The 21,066-nt window shown below is 48.2% G+C and overlaps 1 protein-coding gene across 1 annotated transcript in view; it reads left to right on the forward strand.

Annotated features, from left to right (window-relative positions):
- Window positions 1–1,035: 1,035 nt before the first annotated feature.
- LOC144160162 (creatine transporter-like) overlaps window positions 1,036–21,066 on the forward strand; it is a 65,102-nt gene continuing 45,071 nt past the window's right edge. The window contains exons 1-5 of the mRNA XM_077691757.1: window positions 1,036–1,243; window positions 10,224–10,355; window positions 15,303–15,472; window positions 18,452–18,636; window positions 19,519–19,651. Of these exons, the coding sequence (XP_077547883.1) occupies window positions 1,036–1,243; window positions 10,224–10,355; window positions 15,303–15,472; window positions 18,452–18,636; window positions 19,519–19,651 (828 nt within the window). The remainder of the gene's footprint in view (window positions 1,244–10,223; window positions 10,356–15,302; window positions 15,473–18,451; window positions 18,637–19,518; window positions 19,652–21,066) is intronic.

The following is a 21,066-nucleotide window of genomic DNA, read 5'->3' on the forward strand; positions in this document are numbered from 1 at the left end:
AGCCGGAGACCGGCGCTATCTCCTCTATGTCGAAGCCGCAGAATATCGGCATAAAGATGCATTCGCCATTGTTGCAAATCACTCCACGTCATCTCCTCCTCTTGTAACCCTCACCATTCACACCCGTCACCCGCATGTGGCGGAAGAGGCGGTAATCGCACTGGCATTAACCTAAAGCCCCACCCCTGAAAGTGTATTTTGATATTCGAAAATGGCCGTTCAAAATTTTGCCAAAGGGCTCATTTCCGCTCCGGCACACAAAATTCTCTGTCTAAATTCGCTATCCGACACGGTCGAAATCCAACGGTTCCCGGCTGACACAGGCATTGGAGGGATAGAGACGGCCCACACGGCAGCCCGAGCACTTGTCACCCGGGCGTACGATGTGGAATCTTCCCTCCATGGAGCCAGATCGACCGGGGACAGTCTCCTCACATTCAGAGAGGTCACACAGAATTACCGCCTCTCCCGCCGCAAGCTTCCGCCCGCTCACTCATCCCTCACTCTGGAGGAGGAACGCCTCTGGCGTCAACTCCAAACAGAATCTCTACCCTGCAGAGCCGTCCTTCATCATGTACACCCCTCCCACTACCCATCCGCACTCTGCCCCCGCTTCGGTGAAAAGGCTACGGTCCAGCACCAAATGTGGGCTTGTGCAGAGGACCCATTCCCTCCAATTAATTCTCAAGACCAGTGGATGGAGGCGTTGGGCCGCTCGAACCCCCAGCTCCAGAAGGAGCTTGTGACTTGAGCGGCTGAAGTCGTCGTGACCCTCCGGGTCGTGCCCACCGCGCCCTAACCCTTTATGTAAATAAAAGTTGTTTCTCTCTCTCTCTCTCTCTCTCTCTCTCTCTCTCTCTCTCTCTCTCTCACAGTCCCCATTCACCGCATAACCATTATTGCCCATGGCCAAATATCAGAGCATACCCACACGGGGCATAGTGCGTCCTTCGCAGTGTCTAATAGCATGCTCTAAATGGGCGAATCTTGTGCACTACAATTTATTTATTCATCACAAGCTGCCGACTCTTCACCATGGCGGAAGCGGCAAAGGGCACGGCGGCGGGCGCTCCGGAAGTAGGGGACGGGCTCGCCTCCGCAGCGGCCAAGACTGCGGAAGCCCTGCCGCTGGAGCGGGAGCGCTGGGCGAGCAAGATCGAGTTCGTGCTCGCCTGCATCGGCCTTTCAGTGGGACTGGGGAACATCTGGAGGTTCCCGTACGTCGTCTACGAGAACGGAGGAGGTAACCTTACCTTTAATACGCCTCGAGCTTCGCGACCGCTGCGCCGCGTGCCGCCGCTTCTCTGTGGCATCTGCGGGATGAGCGTTGGGTGACTGATAGGGGCTCATGCAATGTTTTGGTTCGCTTTCAATTCTTTTTGCCTTTCCGCACGCTAACAACTTGTCATGGTCCCGTCTGTAAGCAAAGAGTACTTTTGGAGCACTTTCTGAACCAGCTGCGGCTTGGTAGTGTGCTCGCAGGCCAACAAAAGCTATCCGGAGACGCGGTTCTGCGAGCTTCTTGACCGCTTTTACGGGCGTCAGCGACGGCAGCACCATATCTCCACTGTCACCTCCAAACACGTCAGAGATTGAGGGGCCAAGAAGGTTGTCTAGTTTAAGCCGCGAAGTAGGTCACACGGAAGTCAGCTGGTGGTTGATATTCGTGGAATTTTTGGACAGACAGGATGAGAGGGTGCTTATTGACCCGCCGCGGGGTATAGGGAAAGGATCTCAGAACCGCCGGAAGCAGACCAGGCGGTGAGGGTGGGGTCCTTATCAGAAACTATCTGCAAGCCTCAGGTCAAAAGAAAAGATAGATCGGGGGGAAAACTAACTAGGTCAAGAAAAAAAGAAAAAAAAGGAGAAAAAAAAACAGGGAGGGAAACCACATAAACCCACACACAAAAGAAAAAGCAATGACCCGGCAACTGAAATGGCACGTGTCACCCACGGCAACATTCCTGGAACAGGCCTGTCCTGAAACTCAAAAACGAAAAGATAAAGTTAGAGTGACGTACGGGGCACAAGACCACGCGGAGTAAAAAAAAAGGAGAAATTAAAAAAATAAAATTGAATTCCAAAAGCAAAGGTTGGAGGGATGAGGGCGAGAATTAAGCTAGACGCTAAGGAATGAAAAAAAAAGAAAAAAAAAGGGAAAAGAAATTAGGTGACCAGGTACGGAGCAGAGTGAACGGTCATAGTCTTTGGATGAGGTATATGCACGTAAATGCCTAATGCTGCATTCCCGGTGAATATCGCAAGGATTCCAAGTTGCCCTTAGACGCATTAATTCCAGCAGGTTCCATGGAGTTGAATTTGTGAATTAAGTAGGATTCTCGGTATTTCCTGTCCCTAGGAGACTTAAAATTTGACTGAAGTATATATAACTTAAGGTAATCAAAATTGTGGCCTGGTTGGTTGAAATGCTGCGCTACAGCTATGGAGGATTTGCTAAGAGTATCTGCCTGGTGACCATTAAGCCGTAGGCTCATAGGTTGGCTCGTTTCGCCTATATACTGTTTGTGGCACATTGAGCATTCCAACATATACACAATGTTGGATGAAGTGCACGTAAAACTTGAATTAATCTTGTGGACATAATTACTGGCTGTGCTTTTTACAACGCAGTCTGTTTGCAGGTGCCTACAAGTCTTGCATCTGGGGCGGGAGCAGCTGGCTATGACTGGTTGCTTTGAAGGCCCTGTTTTAGCATGCACTAAAATATCTTTTAGATTCCTGTTTCTCCGGTAGGTAACCCTTGGTGCTTCCGGGAAAGTCTTTTTAAGTCGGTCGTTACTGGCTAAAATGGGGTAGTACTTCCGCAGTATATTGTTTACGTTTGGGAGGGCGTTTGAAAATTTAGTTATTAGGGCAGGTGGCCTGGCGCTTTTGTTTTGCCGCTGTTTGTTGAGAACGTCATCCCTTTTGAGATTAGACAGACGTTGGTACGCCTGATCGAGCGAGCTTTTGGGGTGGTTCCTGTTCATAAGGGTGGCCTTGAGTTCGTCTAGGTGCTCTACGTAGTCACTGCCATCACTGCATACTCTTCTAAGCCTGGTGGCTTGTCCTACAAAGATCCCTTGTTTGCAGTGTCCGGGGTGATGGCTTTTATAATCTAGGTACTGCTGCCTGTCTGTTGGCTTTCTAAAAAGCGTGGTTTTAAGTTTACCGTTGTCTAGAATGACGGTAGTATCTAGGAAGTTCACTTCTTTTTCAGAATATTGGCAGGAGAATTTAATAGTCGGATGCGAAGAATTGAGATGGGATATAAACGTTTCTAGAGTCGCGCGACCGTGTCCCAAATCATAAAGATGTCGTCTATGTAGCGGAGGTAAACCTGAGGTTTATGCGGAAAAGAGCTTAATAGGGTAGCTTCAAGTTGCCCCATGAAAATGTTGGCATAGGTCGGTGCGAATGGAGTACCCATGCTAGTTCCAAAAACTTGCAAAAAGTAAGAAGAGTCAAATTCAAAATAATTGAGAGTTAGAACTAGTTTTAACAAAGTTGTGTACACTTCTGGTGCATGTTGGTGCGGGTTCACTGCTAGAGATTTTGAAATCGCTTGAATTCCTTCGGCGAACGGAATGTTTGTATACAATGCAGCAACGTCAAGAGTAACAAGGAGGGTTCCACTGGGTAGGCGCCCGCCCATATTTATCTCTTCTATTATGCGGAGGAAGTGGGGGGTGTCCTGAACAAATGAAGGAAGAAGAGCCGGAATGTCGGATAGGTGATGATTCAGAAACAGAGATAGTGCTTCGGTTGGGGTATTGTTATTCGAAACTATGGGTCTGCCAGGAATGTCGGCAGTGAACAATAATTCTACGGGGACTTTATGGACTTTTGGGAGGAGGTAAAAACGTCCTGCATGCTTATTATTCGGTTTCATGAAATTTAAGTCAGTAGTCGTTATTAATTCTCTAGATCGTAGATCTGTGAGGGTCTGAAGGATTTTTAGGCTGTATTCCTGGATCGGATCGTTATCTAAGGGCTTGTAGTGGCAAGGGTTATTGAGCTGCCTATAAGCTTCATCTTTGTATTTTCCCATAGGTAAAACAACTACACTGCCACCTTTGTCGGCTGGCTTTATGGCTATGTCGGTTCTGGCTGATAAGCAATTCAGGGTAACTTCTTCCGACGGAGTTAGGTTCTTGCGCTTGTTTGATCGCTTAGTTGTTGCCAAAATTTCTCTTGATACTGATTTTAAGTACAGATCCAATTCTGGAGATTTATCTACATCTGCAGTCCAAGTGCTAGGAGGGTGGAGGGTGCGTTCGTTAATGTCAGGTTGGTCCTGCTTCTCCGAAAAAAACTCGCTTAGCCTCATTCTCCGAGAAAATTCAGTGAGATCTTTGTGTAACTCGTATTCATTCACACTGTTATTTGTGGGACAGAAAGTTAGACCTCGTTCTAGGATACCTTTTTCGTCGGCCGTTAGTGTTTTGGAAATGTCAATAACGTTGCTGGGGCAGGTAGCGAGAGAGCTCGTTTTTTCGATAGGATTATTGGCTGGGGGAGGAGGTTCTATTAAAGCGATCTCTGTATCGAGGGGGAACATTACATGACCTAGTACTTCATAGTCGCGGCTATTGAGAGGCTGATCTCCTACAGTACATGCTGCATTTTGCGAGGGAAGTTGGTCACGCTGAAACTTAACCGCTTGCTTATTGCTAAGATCATTTTCCTTACGATTTATGAAAATATTGAGATCTAGTTTCTCCTGCTCGGTTAGTGGAAGAACTTCAATCTGGTCGTTGAAGAGGCTGAGTTGGCTAGTACAGTGCTCTCTAAGAATTTCTAGGAGGGAAAGAGAAGCATTATTCAGAATATCTTGCCACCTGGTAGCTAGTTCAGGAGGGAGCTCACCAAGGGCACATCTAACTTTTAGGCGGAGGCCTTTGGGGATCTTTTTGCTTTGGAGATACGAGGAGTACGTTTTTAGATGAAATGTGTAGTTGGTTTGTCTGCAGGCTAGTTTTCGAGCTTTGAGGAAAGAGCGGGATTTAGCGGTTGGAGCATACGGCCTACTCGGTGGTAGTCATTTGTGTTTGTTCCGAGCAGACCTCCGGGGTGATACTTTTTTGCTTGGAGTCAGTAGTTTAAGGGGGCTTCTAGGGGTGAGGTCCACATCGATGCCTGTTTGGGTGCCTGTTTGCGTTATACTGCCTCCTCCCAAAAGTCCATAAAGTCCCCGTAGAATTATTGTTCACTGCCGACATTCCTGGCAGACCCATAGTTTCGAATAACAATACCCCAACCGAAGCACTATCTCTGTTTCTGAATCATCACCTATCCGACATTCCGGCTCTTCTTCCTTCATTTGTTCAGGACACCCCCCACTTCCTCCGCATAATAGAAGAGATAAATATGGGCGGGCGCCTACCCAGTGGAACCCTCCTTGTTACTCTTGACGTTGCTGCATTGTATACAAACATTCCGTTCGCCGAAGGAATTCAAGCGATTTCAAAATCTCTAGCAGTGAACCCGCACCAACATGCACCAGAAGTGTACACAACTTTGTTAAAACTAGTTCTAACTCTCAATTATTTTGAATTTGACTCTTCTTACTTTTTGCAAGTTTTTGGAACTAGCATGGGTACTCCATTCGCACCGACCTATGCCAACATTTTCATGGGGCAACTTGAAGCTACCCTATTAAGCTCTTTTCCGCATAAACCTCAGGTTTACCTCCGCTACATAGACGACATCTTTATGATTTGGGACACGGTCGCGCGACTCTAGAAACGTTTATATCCCATCTCAATTCTTCGCATCCGACTATTAAATTCTCCTGCCAATATTCTGAAAAAGAAGTGAACTTCCTAGATACTACCGTCATTCTAGACAACGGTAAACTTAAAACCACGCTTTTTAGAAAGCCAACAGACAGGCAGCAGTACCTAGATTATAAAAGCCATCACCCCGGACACTGCAAACAAGGGATCTTTGTAGGACAAGCCACCAGGCTTAGAAGAGTATGCAGTGATGGCAGTGACTACGTAGAGCACCTAGACGAACTCAAGGCCACCCTTATGAACAGGAACCACCCCAAAAGCTCGCTCGATCAGGCGTACCAACGTCTGTCTAATCTCAAAAGGGATGACGTTCTCAACAAACAGCGGCAAAACAAAAGCGCCAGGCCACCTGCCCTAATAACTAAATTTTCAAACGCCCTCCCAAACGTAAACAATATACTGCGGAAGTACTACCCCATTTTAGCCAGTAACGACCGACTTAAAAAGACTTTCCCGGAAGCACCAAGGGTTACCTACCGGAGAAACAGGAATCTAAAAGATATTTTAGTGCATGCTAAAACAGGGCCTTCAAAGCAACCAGTCATAGCCAGCTGCTCCCGCCCCAGATGCAAGACTTGTAGGCACCTGCAAACAGACTGCGTTGTAAAAAGCACAGCCAGTAATTATGTCCACAAGATTAATTCAAGTTTTACGTGCACTTCATCCAACATTGTGTATATGTTGGAATGCTCAATGTGCCACAAACAGTATATAGGCGAAACGAGCCAACCTATGAGCCTACGGCTTAATGGTCACCAGGCAGATACTCTTAGCAAATCCTCCATAGCTGTAGCGCAGCATTTCAACCAACCAGGCCACAATTTTGATTACCTTAAGTTATATATACTTCAGTCAAATTTTAAGTCTCCTAGGGACAGGAAATACCGAGAATCCTACTTAATTCACAAATTCAACTCCATGGAACCTGCTGGAATTAATGCGTCTAAGGGCAACTTGGAATCCTTGCGATATTCACCGGGAATGCAGCATTAGGCATTTACGTGCATATACCTCATCCAAAGACTATGACCGTTCACTCTGCTCCGTACCTGGTCACCTAATTTCTTTTCCCTTTTTTTTTCTTTTTTTTTCATTCCTTAGCGTCTAGCTTAATTCTCGCCCTCATCCCTCCAACCTTTGCTTTTGGAATTCAATTTTATTTTTTTAATTTCTCCTTTTTTTTTTACTCCGCGTGGTCTTGTGCCCCGTACGTCACTCTAACTTTATCTTTTCGTTTTTGAGTTTCAGGACAGGCCTGTTCCAGGAATGTTGCCGTGGGTGACACGTGCCATTTCAGTTGCCGGGTCATTGCTTTTTCTTTTGTGTGTGGGTTTATGTGGTTTCCCTCCCTGTTTTTTTTCTCCTTTTTTTTCTTTTTTTCTTGACCTAGTTAGTTTTCCCCCCGATCTATCTTTTCTTTTGACCTGAGGCTTGCAGATAGTTTCTGATAAGGACCCCACCCTCACCGCCTGGTCTGCTTCCGGCGGTTCTGAGATCCTTTCCCTATACCCCGCGGCGGGTCAATAAGCACCCTCTCATCCTGTCTGTCCAAAAATTCCACGAATATCAACCACCAGCTGACTTCCGTGTGACCTACTTCGCGGCTTAAACTAGACAACCTTCTTGGCCCCTCAATCTCTCCCCCGACACACTCCGAAACCAATCAGCTTGCTCAATTTCCCTTCCATCTTTCCCTCTCCTTTCACCTGGGGTCCTACCCCTATATAAACCCTGCCTGCCTGGCGAGAGATTGCCCTGAGGAAAGCAAGTTCTCTTTGCTGAAACGTAGGCCACAATCGTGCTTTTACCTTGTTCGAAGTTTTTCTTCTCTTATATATATATATATATATATATATATATATATATATATATATATATATATATATATATATATATATATATTCTGGACCGGTATTCTGGAGGTCGTGGGTTCGGATCCCACCCGGCGGGCATTTTTACCACTTTCTTTTCGACTCAAAAAATTCTTCATCTCTCTCTATGACCCACAACAACCTCCCCTTTGCTTTCCGAGGTTTTCTTGACTGCCAACCCTTACTTTCTGTCTCATTTCACGGAGCCCCTCATTTCCCATTTTCTGATTCGCTATATATATATATATCGCAGGAAAATATTTCTTCGACACTGGCAAGTCGTAGCAAAAAAAAAAAAAACGGAGACACGTCGAAAAAGGAAAAGGTTTAACGTTTCGGCCGAGGGACCGGCCTTCGTCAGATAACCATAATCAGAATAACCAGAATATTCTGACGAAGGCCGGTCCCTCGCCCGAAACGTTAAACCACCTTTTCCTTTTTCGACGTGTGTCTTTCTTTTTTTTTGCTATATATATATATATATATATATATATATATATATATATATATATATATATATATAAAAAATATATATATATATATATATATACACAGCCGATCCCGGATATATCGAAATATTGCATATATCGACCACTGCAAACACCCCTTGTAAATGCTATGCGAAAGTATAGAACTTTTGTACGCGTGCATCGAACTCTTGTTCGCCGTCAAACTCCATATATCGAACCCCGCGATTAAAGTTCCCTTGGAAGTCCGCTTCTCCTGATGGAGTCGTAGGGTATAACTGTCCGCCCGTCGCACACTTGGCGGACAATACTTGCGAAGAAACTATACCTTCAATACCTGCTCGACCTTCTCGATGCGCTTGCAGGACCGCAGGGTGTGATTGGGAGGCCGACGGAAGGCGTTGTGACCCAGCGGCGGCTCTGCTGGCATGGAGACCGGTGCCGCGTGGGGCGCGTTTGTTTTGTTAGCGGAGGCGTGTCTTTGGAGCCATGGCCGCGGAAAGAACGGAAGAATTTGGACTTCGCAGTGAAGGCGGACGCCATAAGACAGGTGGAGGCCAGTGAAACGCAGTCGCCGGTTGCAGAGGCATTTGAAATTTGAAATTCCTCACAGTACGTTTGAGCACGACACTTCGTAGCAGGCTGATGTAAGGCGAAGGCAGCGCAGCCCGGCCATTCTGGAGTGTGTCATAGGCGTGTTACTGCAGCTGGTTCAGAAGGGCGACTTCGTCGCGGCTTTGGGCGAGAGTTGTGCGGACACAAAAGAGGATAGCGTTGAGTGTACTGAGTGTGAATTAGAGAGTGCTCAATATTCCCATGCGCCATTCCGGATGCTGCAACAGCACGTAAATTCGTAAGTGTCGATCAACAGTGGGGTAGATCGCAACGATGCGGCGATCACTGCGGAGATCGTCGTTGCCTAAGTAGCCAACCTCATTAGCGACCGTGATGACGTTCCCAATCGCCTACAGCAACCCAGCCTGCGCAATTCGCGGCCTTGCCAGCGCAGTGCACATGGATGGCGCCAGGCTTTCTCAATTAAACGCCGTTAGCAAGCTTGAGGGCAGTTTGGTGAACTTCCTGACGCAGAATATGCAGCAAGCGAAGCTCACGGACTTTCCGACGAGTTTCGTATTTTCCGTGCTTTGAGGACGAAATCGGGTAGCTACCGTTTTCCGCAATCATGGAAATCTCTCAATGATGTGCGGAGGTTGCAGATAAGCTTCAGATGGGCACATTTTCTATTTCTAATTGTCGATATATCGAACTTTTTCGTGATCCCCAAGGAGTTCGATATATCCGGGATCGACTGTAGTCAGAAATGTGGTTTGGCAGTCAAGAAAACCTTGGAAAGCAAAGGGGAGAATGTGGTAGGTCATTGAAACAGATGAAGAATTTGGAAAAACAGAACGAAAGTGGAGAAAAAATGCCCGCCGGTTGGGATCCCAACCCACGACCTCCAGAATACGCGCCTGGATGACCACTACGCTACCGGCGGGGCTGTATTCCCCTCCACTTTCTCGGGTATTTATGTTAGGGTATTTTGTTTTTCTGCGCTTGGGGGTGGAAGCCAGCGCCACTCTGACTTCTCGGGGTGAAGGGGACCTTCTTTTTAACCACCGGGCCGTGACTCGAGCGTCTAAGACAGGTCAAGAGTGGTCGACCAGCGTTGAACCCCCTTAAGCTACCTATGGCACCAACCCTCTTAAGCTACCTATGGCACCAAGACTGCCAGAACAGAGGCCCTCGCTATGCATGTAGCGAATCAGAATTGCAACCACATTCTCCCCTTTGCTTTCCGAGGTTTTCTTGACTGGCAACCCTTATTTCTGTCTTAATTCCTTTTCCCCATTCTGATTCGCTAGACACACACACATACACACGCACGCACACACACACGCACTCACGCACGCACGCACACATATGGACGCACACACATAGAGAGAGAGAGAGAGAGAGAGAGAGAGAATGCGGACCAATTTCAGTTGCTGTCAGGGCTCTCTCATTGGGCAGTTCAAACAGAGCGTAAATAGGCTCAGCCGCCTGGTGCCGTGCTCGAGCGTCACAGAGAGTGCCTCGACTCGCAGCGGCCTTCCTCATCCCCTACATTATCATCGTGGCCGCCATCGGAAGGCCCATGTACTACATGGAGCTCGTCATGGGCCAGTTCAGCAGCAGCGGATCCGTCAAGGTCTTCGACGCCGTGCCCCTGGCAAGAGGTACGTAGGGCCCAATCTCCTTGTGTTCTATCGCGTAGGGTAGAAAGCTGGGCAGCTGCGAACGTTTCATCATTGAATAAAGCTCCACGCAGGCAAAACAAAGGAGATGGTGAGCGCTGCGTACTCGTCTTTTCTCTCCCTTGCTGTGTTTGGCGCATATGCCAGCATCCCAAATTGGGTCCAGCCCTGTTTGAGTATAGGCGCGTACAGTTGTTTCACCAGCTCCTAAACAGTGCGCATATTTATTGAAAAGAGCCCTAGGGATTGAGCACGATGCCAACGACGTGGTCTGTTAAAATTCAAAGGTCGTGCGTGTATGGACGCGCGTGCCGTAACCGCCTCTTGCACAAAACAGTTGCAGTTTCTCCAATAAAAAGAAACTTAACAATACCACAGCGCTCTTTTGCCTTTGTATTTGGTATGCTTAATAAAGTTACTGCACAATACGTAACCCGGGGAAGCTAGCCGATACAGACGTATTGCAGTCAGTGCCCGCCATTTCTGTCATCGCGCCGTCGATATTTACACACGCTATTGTCACTTGTCTTCCTATAACTTAAAAAGCGATCTTTGTCGACAAAAATGAAATTTATTCAAGCAAAATGTAACCCGAGTATACATGTCCCACGTAAGCCTGTTATGTGGTGATTTTATTTGCTGCAAGTATGCAAGTTTGCATCACTCCTGCCTAGGCCACCAGCAGGTGACTGGCAGTGTGCATTAAGTAAATAAATAAAATCAAAATCAATGTGGGTGCGGCTTAGCTCAGCTAACCTTGGATACGCAAACCAGAGGCTCGGCTTGGTCCGCTTGAGTCCTGGTTTCGCTTGGTTAACCTTTGATGCAGCTGTATTGCCGACCACGGCTCGAATCCGTTCGCTCCCGTGCAACGCCCACAGAAGGAGGCCGGGCGAACGCGGCGTTCATTCATGGCGAACGCGCCGTTCCTCTTTGCCGGGCGCGAGACGAGCGACCCAGCGCCGCATGCATGGGAGGCTGCGGGGGTGTTTGGCTTCCTCGGCCGCAGCAGCGGAGGCGACCACTGTCGCCGCCCGCACACGCCAACAGCGGGCCTGGCGAATCACGCGATGCGCTTCGAGGGGTGTGTCTCCGGGGGTGTGTCTCCGGTCAAAAGGTCATTTGCGCATCCTCCATGAAATCGCCGGAAGAAAGTAGTAAAGCGTTTCTTTAAAAGTTGGTAAAATACTATCAAATACAAAAAAAATCTCGCTCGCAGCCTCGGTTGGCCTTCACCTTCTTCGGAGAAAGGGTCGCCGCAGCGGGCATAGCAAGCTTTAGCAATATGGGGGGGGGAGGGGGGGCTACATGCTGTACTGAACTATAATGGCGGTGGCCCGATGTTTACGTCACAGACTTACGACCAACATGATTGGTGGATAGAGACAATGACGTGTCTCTAATTACTGGTTTAATTATTGGGGCTGTAATTATCGTAAAGAAAGTACTGAAATTCATATAATTATCTGCATATGCACTGCTTGCACCGGGAGTTTTAATTGTTAGTTTTTTACAGCCAGATTTGACCACAAGTAGCCAAATACGTTGGGTTATTTTCTTTTATAGTTATTCTTTGTTTTGTTTTTTCGTCAATGATTACACTACTACAACGATTAATAGGGTTAACTTCACCAAAAAATTCATTTTTGTGCAAGTACAGGACCTTGCAGGTTTGGTCCATTTTCGAGATGTTTTTATTTTTCTTTACGTTGGTCTTTTTGAAGCCGCTTTTATTTTTGCCTTCGTTTTTGGGGTGGTGTATAAGGTAACGTGTTTTTGATTTCGTTAGTTCGTTTATACATTTCCTCAGTTTTTTATTCTTGTCATTTGTTGTTTGCTATTTATTCCCTTCGACCAACTGCCTCTGTTAACGCTAGTAGAACGATTTCGCCAATTTTACATTTTTGTGCAAGTGCAAGACGCTGCACGGGGGTGGGGGGTGGGGGAGGGTCGTGGGTGTATTCGGCAAAGAATGCTGCACATTAAAAGCCACAGCCGCTGCCTCGCCCAGTGCTGCCTTAGCTAGGTTTATTCCGTGCAAGAACTATCGCACTGCCACACAGAAAGGGCCCCTGTTAAAGCTGACTCACGGAAATTCGACCCCCTGGGCAATTTGAAGGCACTGTCAAATTTTGCACATGCATAGCTGAAGCTTCACGCAAAGAGGATTCTCTTCAACGGAAAGCAAAAGTCGACGAAGGTAGCAGAAGTCTGAATGACCGCAAACGCCAAAAAATAACACATGCTATGGGCAGGCACAAACGGTGCCAGCGTGGTTCACTTCTGTTCATCGACGTTTACATTGCTATAACAGGTGGGTTCGGACTGATCAGTAAACTCTATGGGTACTTACCGGTGTTATAAGCGTGGGACTGACCTTCCTGGCGGCTTAACCCGCCGTGAGGAGGTCACGCTCCGGAGAATTCGCCTCGGTGTTGCACTGACGCCTGCTGTTCGTGCAACATGGACTTCTGGCCTTGCGGTTAACTATGCAACCTGCCCCTACTGCCCTGTTTCCGCTGCGGAGGCGACATTAGACCATCTCCTGGGGACATGTCCAGGACTCCAACCAGCCCGAACCCGGCACATGGTAGCCCCAGGACACTTACCAGGCCGCCCGCATCGGTGGACGCTCTTGGACTTTCTGACTGAAACTGGCCTATACGGCATTCTGTAGTCCATGAAGCCGCTAGCCTCCCGCCACTTTCGCTTGTGTTATTTTTTTTTTTCAATTCCTCTGATGCCCTGGGGCAAAATGGCACAATAATAAAAAAAGTAGTGGTTTTTGTGATCGGTATTGATTGGTACCCGCCGCGGTGCCTCAGTGGCTAAGGCGTGCTGCTGAGCACGAGGTCGCGGGATCGATTCCCAGCCCGCGGGATCGATTTCCAGAAAGCGGCCGCCGCGGCGGCGGCCGCTTTCCTGATGGAGGCGAAAAGCAAAAACGCCCGTGTGTACGAGATTTCGGTGCACATTAAAGATCCCCAGGTGGTCAAAATTAATCCGCAGCCCTCCACTACGGCGCGCCTCATCACCTGCGTTGCGTCTGCGCGTTAAACCCCACAATCAATCAATCAATCAATCAATCAATTGATTGGTACGATCACTGCGTTTTATGCCAGCAGTCGCTGGATCCACTGCGATCGAGGCGAACTGGCGAAGTTGAGGATTAAATTTAGCGCACCGTCTCTACACCCTCCAGTTCGTCGGCGTTCTGGCTCCTGTGAGTGCCGATTGCTATAGGCAGGTCGCTATCTATAAATCCGGACGTGGTAGATATATGGGCGTTCTTCCGTTTGACTGTGTTCTGCGTGCTCATTCGCTTGTTCGAAGGCAGCCTCGAAGAGGGAAGTTCGTTGAAGACAAGCTCATGCAACGTCTGCCGTACTCGTTTTGTCAACGGAGACGACCCCTCACGGCCGGCTACTGCTGCTGCTGATGATAATTAGTGACTCTCCCTTTGAATCGGGGCGTCGTTTGTAACCAACCGACTTGCCTATTTCATTCCACTTACTTGCCAAGCTACTAGCTAACCTAATACATTTGCCCCCCCCCCCCACCCCCCCCCCCACCCCACCCCCCCGCAACCTCCCCTTACCCTTGTTTTAAACTCTCATCACTCCCACCCCCCTTTTTGTAGCGTAAGCTACACTGCCCGAGGTTGAGAAGTTTTGCGTGGACCCTGAAGGGCCGTGCTGCGCAAGCGCGAAGAGCATTGAAGTGGATTAGATTGGATTGGATTGAATTAAATTGAATTGAATTGGATTAGGTTCCAATCCAATCAAATTGTAGTACAGGTGTGTAGAGAATTGGGTCTGCACATTCGCCGGTCTGCGCATTCCATACTAGTGACGTCATAGCCACGGCACACGCACTGGCGCCGGCGCGTACCCAGCTGTGCGCCTCCGTTGCGCAGTAGCCAAGTCTGACGCTGCGCCGGAGCCGCTTGATAGCCGTTTCGCGTGGCTCCTGGAGAGCCGTGCTGCGCATGCGCAAAGAGCAATGACTGGACTGGACTGGATTAGACTGGATTGGATTGGATTGGATTGAATCGGGCTGCTGAACCTTATAGCTCACGCTACGTACATCCTGGCATAGCCGAGCTAAGCCACTGCTAATTTTTTTTCCTTCCCCCGCTGTTCTAAATTCTCATCCGTCTGATTACTCCGCCTGCGTACCCATCCCTTCCCTACTTTTTCTCCACCGCCATTCCAGTCGCCTCTTCGTCCCCTCTATGGCCCTGAAGTTGAGGCCCCCTCACCCCAAATCCCACTGCCTCCGCCAACGTCGTTTCCCCCTCACTACGCGGTGGTCCTATCTCGGTGCAGCCCCTGACAATACGGTCTATAGTTTCCCGATCACCACGCAGCATGCACATGTTTCATCCTGCTGTCTGAGAACCCGGGTATCCCGTCCAGTAACGGGGTGCCCCGTCCAGTAACGGGGTGCCCCGTCCAGTAACGGGGTGCCCCGTCCATGCTTTCGTCTGAAGGTTAGCCTCATGCGCGTGCGTGTAGTGTAATCTTCGCGGTCGTTAAGTCATACTCTTAAATATTTATACTCTTTTACCAGTGGTATTTCTACTTGTTGCAGTGGTACTGCTTTGTGCTCCGAACCGTAGTTAAAGACCATGATCCCCGATTTTTCTCTGCTAAAGGATAGCCCTATGTGCGTCGCTTCTTCACCGCATATATCCATCAAGCCGTGCGCACTTATCCGGTTGTCCGCCACCAACAGTATGTCGTCTGCATACATTAATCTTGGGACCCGTTGTTCTACCACATGCCCGTTTTTCATGTATGATAAGTATAAGAACCCCAGCGTGCTGACCTCTAGCTTCCTTAGGCTCTTAGGGCTCTTAGCGCGGAGCGACGACGAGCCTCGGAGCGAGGGACCATTCGCTATGGTGGTTCTTCGGCGTGCGCGCAGGTGTGGGCATGTGCATGCCGTACGTGTGCTTCGGCATCAGCTTGTACTACAACGTGATCCTGGCCTACGCTCTGCTGTACATGTACTACTCGTGCTTCCGAGTTCTGCCCTGGACAACCTGCGACCCCGCCTGGGCCGACGAGAACTGCTACGAGCGAGGAGAAAACACGGTACGTTACAAATGTCCTCGTTACGACACTTGACGCACTGCGGAAAACTTCCGCTCGGGGCTGTTGGCTGTTTCTTTTTAATGCGTAACATTCTTTGCAGAGTACCGCCACAGCCAGGACCGTGTAACGCCCTGCATTTCCATAAAAAATGCAGATATCGCGGCAGTTCCACCTGTAATCGCTATAATGGCGTAAACAGAGATAACTGGTCGCAAGAAATTATGAAAAACTAAAAAAAAATAAGAAAAATGCAAAATAATTACGAAAACTGGTGAACCGTGTAACGCCCTGCATTTCCACAGTAATGCAGATTTCGGGAAAGACGTTCCAAACGTAATCGTTAAAATAACGTAAATGGAGATAATTGGTCGGACGAAATTTTAAGAAACTAAAAAATATAAAAATTCAGCAATTACGGAAAATGGCAATTTGTATAACACCCTGCATTTCACAATAATACAGATTTCGCGAATGTTTCACTTCGAATCGTTATAATAGCGTAAATGGAGATAATTGGTCGGACAGGATTTGGAAAAGCCCAAAACTTTGATGGTAAAAACTCACAGTCAAGACAAGCGGCATAAGAATGTGACAAACGGCTTCGTGACACTATGCATTAGTAGATAATACTCTGAATTCCTGCAGAATTTTTCTTTTGTCCTTCAGGCGCCCATTTCCTTCTACAAACGATGTCCAACTAAGTTGAACAAATGATTTTTCACAAGCCATTTGTACAAACGAAGTTTTACCAACTAACCGCCACCAAGCTAACTCAAGTGGATTTCTTTCGGCGCATACCTTCTGATGCGTGCACCGACATTCGCTCTGTCCAATCGGAGCAGGCGGAAATAAAATCGTATCATTTAGACTTGTTTAAGAAACAACACTAACCATATCCCTCGGGGAGGCGTTCTTGTAACGCGAATGCCTCGCATGCCCACACAAGCCTCCTCTGCTCTTCGGCAGAGGCATACGCGCCACCTTGTTATTAGTGCGTGCCGCGCGTTCTAACCTGCAGCGCATCTTTCTTCCCAAATTAGCTTCGAGTGGCTGGAGTGAGAGCTTACCTGCAGGAGCTCCATCTCTTGTGTGGATGCTTTCAGGTGGCCCGTAAGCGGCTGCAGCGCCCGAAAGTCACGCCCAGAGGGAATATAGCGAGCCGGAGAGGAGTGAACCCCGGCTTAGAATACGGTCGAAATGGATGACGCGTCTTTGTAGCGTAATACACTGGCCGAGGTTGAGCAGTTTCGCGTGGACCTTGAAGGACCGTGCTGCGCATGCTCGAGGAGCATTGCATTGGATTGGATTTAGATTGAACTGGATTTGGATCGGATTGGATTGGATTCGATTAAATTGGATTGTATTGGCTAAGAAGAACCAGCTGAACCTTAGCTCACGCTACGTATATCCTGGCGTAGGCGAGCTAAGCCACTGCTAATTTTTTATCCCCAGACTCACGCGTACCGTTTGACTACCCGTAACGTCTTTACGGAAGAGGTTTTCTAAGGTCTGAAGGCGGGCTACGTAGTTCAGAATATTGGCGAAAATAAAAATAAACAACGCAAGGAGACGGAATGGAAGGACGAAGCACTGGACCAGCGCCCGTGTTTGTCAACTTCTTCGTCTTTCATCTCTTTTCTTTGCACTGTTTTTTTTTTTTTTGCAAAGATGTTTTGCGTTCGGTCCTCTATTGCCGGGAGGGGTCTAACTACTTAGCGGGCAGTAGTACCACATAAGCGACGGCCCGTGTGCCTTGAGTGTGCATAACAACACCAAGATTTCAGCCTCGCGCATATTACGAACGCTGACCCTTCAGTGCTGATGATTCAGCGAACAAAACAAATCAGAACCCTTGCACTCTGTGAAGAGGGACGTCCACGGAAGCTGGCGCTCTGGTTGGATTTGCTACGTTAAGGTTTAGCAATATATTGGGTACTGGCTATACTGATTTATAATGGTGGTGGCCCGATGTCTACGTCACAGACTAAGGACACACATGATAAGTGGAAAGTGGCAATGACATGTTATAATAGCGCGGATGCGCCAATCACACTGCAGGCTGTAGTGCGCCGCACAGCTAGCCGCAGAAGAACGCGCCGCATAGCGCAATGGCCGGGGGGCGGGGGTAGGAAGCGCGCGAGGAGAGGAGTACACGCGACTTGGGGAAGGAGGGGGCGGTGCTGTGCAGGAGTTTTTACCCACGCTCCTACCGTAGATGGCCATGCTTCACTGTGTAGCAATTTCGGAAAGCCAGCTTACAAAGATCAATCTTGCATTGAGCCATCTCAAGTCCGCTTCCTGTGTAAAGACGAATGCATTGCCGGGAAAAAAATTTCTTCGGGGGCAATAAAAGCCTTCTTGTAAGAAAATATGGAGAACCCAAGACCTTTTTATTATGAATTTTCCCGTACACTGAACACACGCCACTGAGAAAATTGTTGGACTGAACTTCCTTAGACGAGGGTTGATCTCACGGCCCGAGCGTTGTGCGCGGTTACAGTGCACTAGAAGGGAGAGGTGTGTCGTTCGGCGCCGATTAGGGGGGGGGGGGGGGGGGGTCCCTTTTGCGATGAAAATTTCTGCTGAGGAGCTCCTGTTGTAAGCAGCGTCCCTGGCGGCCGCTGATTACCGATTAGTTTCAGAAGTTTTTTTTTGTTAAGTTAATCCTTATTTATTGCCCTAAATAGCTTTATTTCTTTATTTTATGATATAAAGTTTTATAAAAAAACCGTCACATAACTGTTTAGTTTGATTTAAAAACTTACAAATGGTGCTGGCTGCAAGAGGAGTTCTCCGGGGAACGCCTGCGCTCCATACAGTTTTTTCTTCTCGCAAAAGGTACCCGCGCTCTCCATTGGTTCCCCCCCCCCCCCCTTCCGCACAACCCAGCGCACCTTTTAGCACACTGCAGCTCGGTGGTGACCCATTGCAGGGAGCGTGATTTTTAGCGTTTCGTGCGGCAATCGAATGACATCGCAGACCTGGACGTGCCAGCGGGTGAAGAATGAGCTCTTCATCTTGTACGAGAAGAACAACTCTACCGACATAGATGCCGTGCCGGTCAAAGTGAAGGACAAAGTGGTCATGGTACCGGAGCAAGTATTCGCCGACCACATGCTCAACTGCACCAACGCCACCCACACGGCGACGGAGCAGTTCTTCTGGTGAGCCGTCCGGCTTTGCGCTTGTCTTGCCCGTCGGCATGATGCTGCGGCCAAGGTGTCATCTTCCCTGTTGGTTTTTACATAAAACGGACGTCATAGCAGGCACGTAGTCCTGGTTTCTGTTTATTTTGAGCCTTTAGTCCTTTAAGCAGGTGTTGTAGTTACCTCTTCTGCTTTGTTTTTTATGCGCGCCTCAACAGTTTAGGATCCCCCTATTGCATCGTGTCAAAATGCTTCACCGTCCTACGTGTTGTATATTCTAACCTTCTCTGCATCGTTCCAGTTCTATCATGTACTTGGGAAGCATTCAGAGTCGCAAGCGTGTGTACCAGGTGCCTTTGTTACCGTCCGCAGCACAGGCTCGCTGCCATGTCTGTCGGCGCTCAGTTGACGCGCATGACATTTTTGCAGGCTCTGTGTGGTTCCAAGTGGCCGTTTTTGTCACAATTGTTTTGGTCGTTTGCCACCGTGCACCGCCGACTGGTTCAGTAGCGCGCTCTACTTAAACTGAATGGCCGTCGGGATAGATGGCTATAACTCGTTTATTGTCGCCCAAGAGGGCATGGCAGGCAGCATCTATAGTGGTGCAATGCTGCACTTGCGATGGCTTCTGTCTATCTCTACGTTGCGTGAACTTGTTGTGTACCACCTGCCCTGCGAAACAGTACAGAATTAGGAAAAATTCACGGTAATCATCGCATGCAGCACCGTGAAAAGATCTTGTAAAAGCATGTGCATCAGAATTGAGAGCGCCTCATTACAATATGTGCGTCGTTTACGTGTATTCACGCTTCTGCGCACGGATGACCGAAAAATACCAAATGCGCACTTTGGCGAAGATGCGCTCTAACAGGCGTGCGTGCGCTCCACGGGATTGTGCAGGAAGAACGTTGTGAATCTAGGCACGGGGATCGAAGACCTTGGCCCCGTGCAGACCAAGCTGTTCGCGTGCCTGCTCGTAGCGTGGGTGTGCATCTTCTTCTGCGTATTCAAAGGCATCAAGTCGTCCGGAAAGGCGAGTCCGCAGCCTGCACTCGAGCCACTTCTCAGAGCACAACACCAATTGCAAATAAGAGGATGCAATAGACGCCGAAAGAACGACTTTGCAAAGCGGACAGTGATTTGGGTATATATCGCGCACTTCAGGGCCAATGACACCAATACACATCCCACGCCAATTGTGTGCGGGCATAACGCGATAGTCAGGTGAGCGAATCGACTCACGTCTGATGGCGGAAAAAAACGCGCGAAAACAAGCTTGGGTTCCAGGAAAGAGAGGTGAGTTCCTTGAGGCATTCCCTGTGGAAGGCAAGTGCAGTTGTCTGCTTACAGGAGATGAAATTCTCGATCACGAGCGCGAGCACAAGCAACGCGCTCGACTGGCTCTGTAGGTTTTGTTTCTACGGGCAACTGGTGCGAACATAATTTGCCGACTAACATAGCGTACATATATGGTGAGCGCTCGCCTTGTCTTGTCGCGCGTGCAGCCGCTATACCATGGCGACCGTCCGAGGTATAATTCCGCCCTCGCTTGGGGATCTAGATGCGGGCTTTGTAACAATTAAGGACGCGTAACGTAAACAGGCTCACAAAGTAATCGGGAACATTTTGAGCTTGTACTTGCCACGTTAATCTATTTCAGGCGCACTGATTGGCCGTGTTGCCCTGGTTGCCGTTGGCCAGAATTACTGGATACATTGAGTAACTCAGGCCGTTGGCATCAATTTGTTGCGTTAGATGGAGGTTACGTTCGGCGCAGTAGCTGAGATTTTTTTTTTTTTTTTTGCGCAGCTCATGCTATTGGTTGCCTTGCATGCCCGAGTGTGCAGGAACCCAGTGGATGACGTTCGAGCTGTGTTTGGGTCCCAAATTCTACTTACGAATGTGAAAATCTGCATTTTGTGCCGCTGTTGACGAATCGTGTGTGTTTATCTTATAACCATGTTAGATTATCTTCCTGGTTGACCTTGCCCCCACCCCTCCCACTTTCGTAATACAACGAGAGGGATCTTGAAGAAAAGAAAAGGAAGTTTCATTATTATTATTATTATTATTATTATTATTATTATTATTATTATTATTATTATTATTATTATTATTATTATTAACTGCTTACTTTTAGGTAAATTTCCTTGTGCATGGAAGATCGCTCGAATTTTTCCAATATTTAAGTCTGGTGATAAGTCAGCCGTTTCTAACTATCGCCCGATCTCACTCCTTTGTGTCGCCTCAAAACTCTTTGAGTCAGCTCTGCACAAAGTTCTTGCTGCCTGCGTCAAGAACGTTGTGATACCAAATCAGCACGGCTTTTTCTCGGGTCGATCGACGGTCACAAATCTTTCAAGCTTTATGACACAGGCTTCGGCTGCAGTTTGTGAAAACGGCCAGTTGGACGTTATTTATTTTGACCTCAGTAAGGCGTTTGATGTG

Source organism: Haemaphysalis longicornis, unplaced genomic scaffold, assembly GCF_048455015.1.
Source record: "Haemaphysalis longicornis isolate Haplotype H1 unplaced genomic scaffold, Haemaphysalis longicornis Haplotype H1 scaffold_10, whole genome shotgun sequence".
In the NCBI taxonomy this organism is placed as follows: domain Eukaryota; kingdom Metazoa; phylum Arthropoda; class Arachnida; order Ixodida; family Ixodidae; genus Haemaphysalis; species Haemaphysalis longicornis.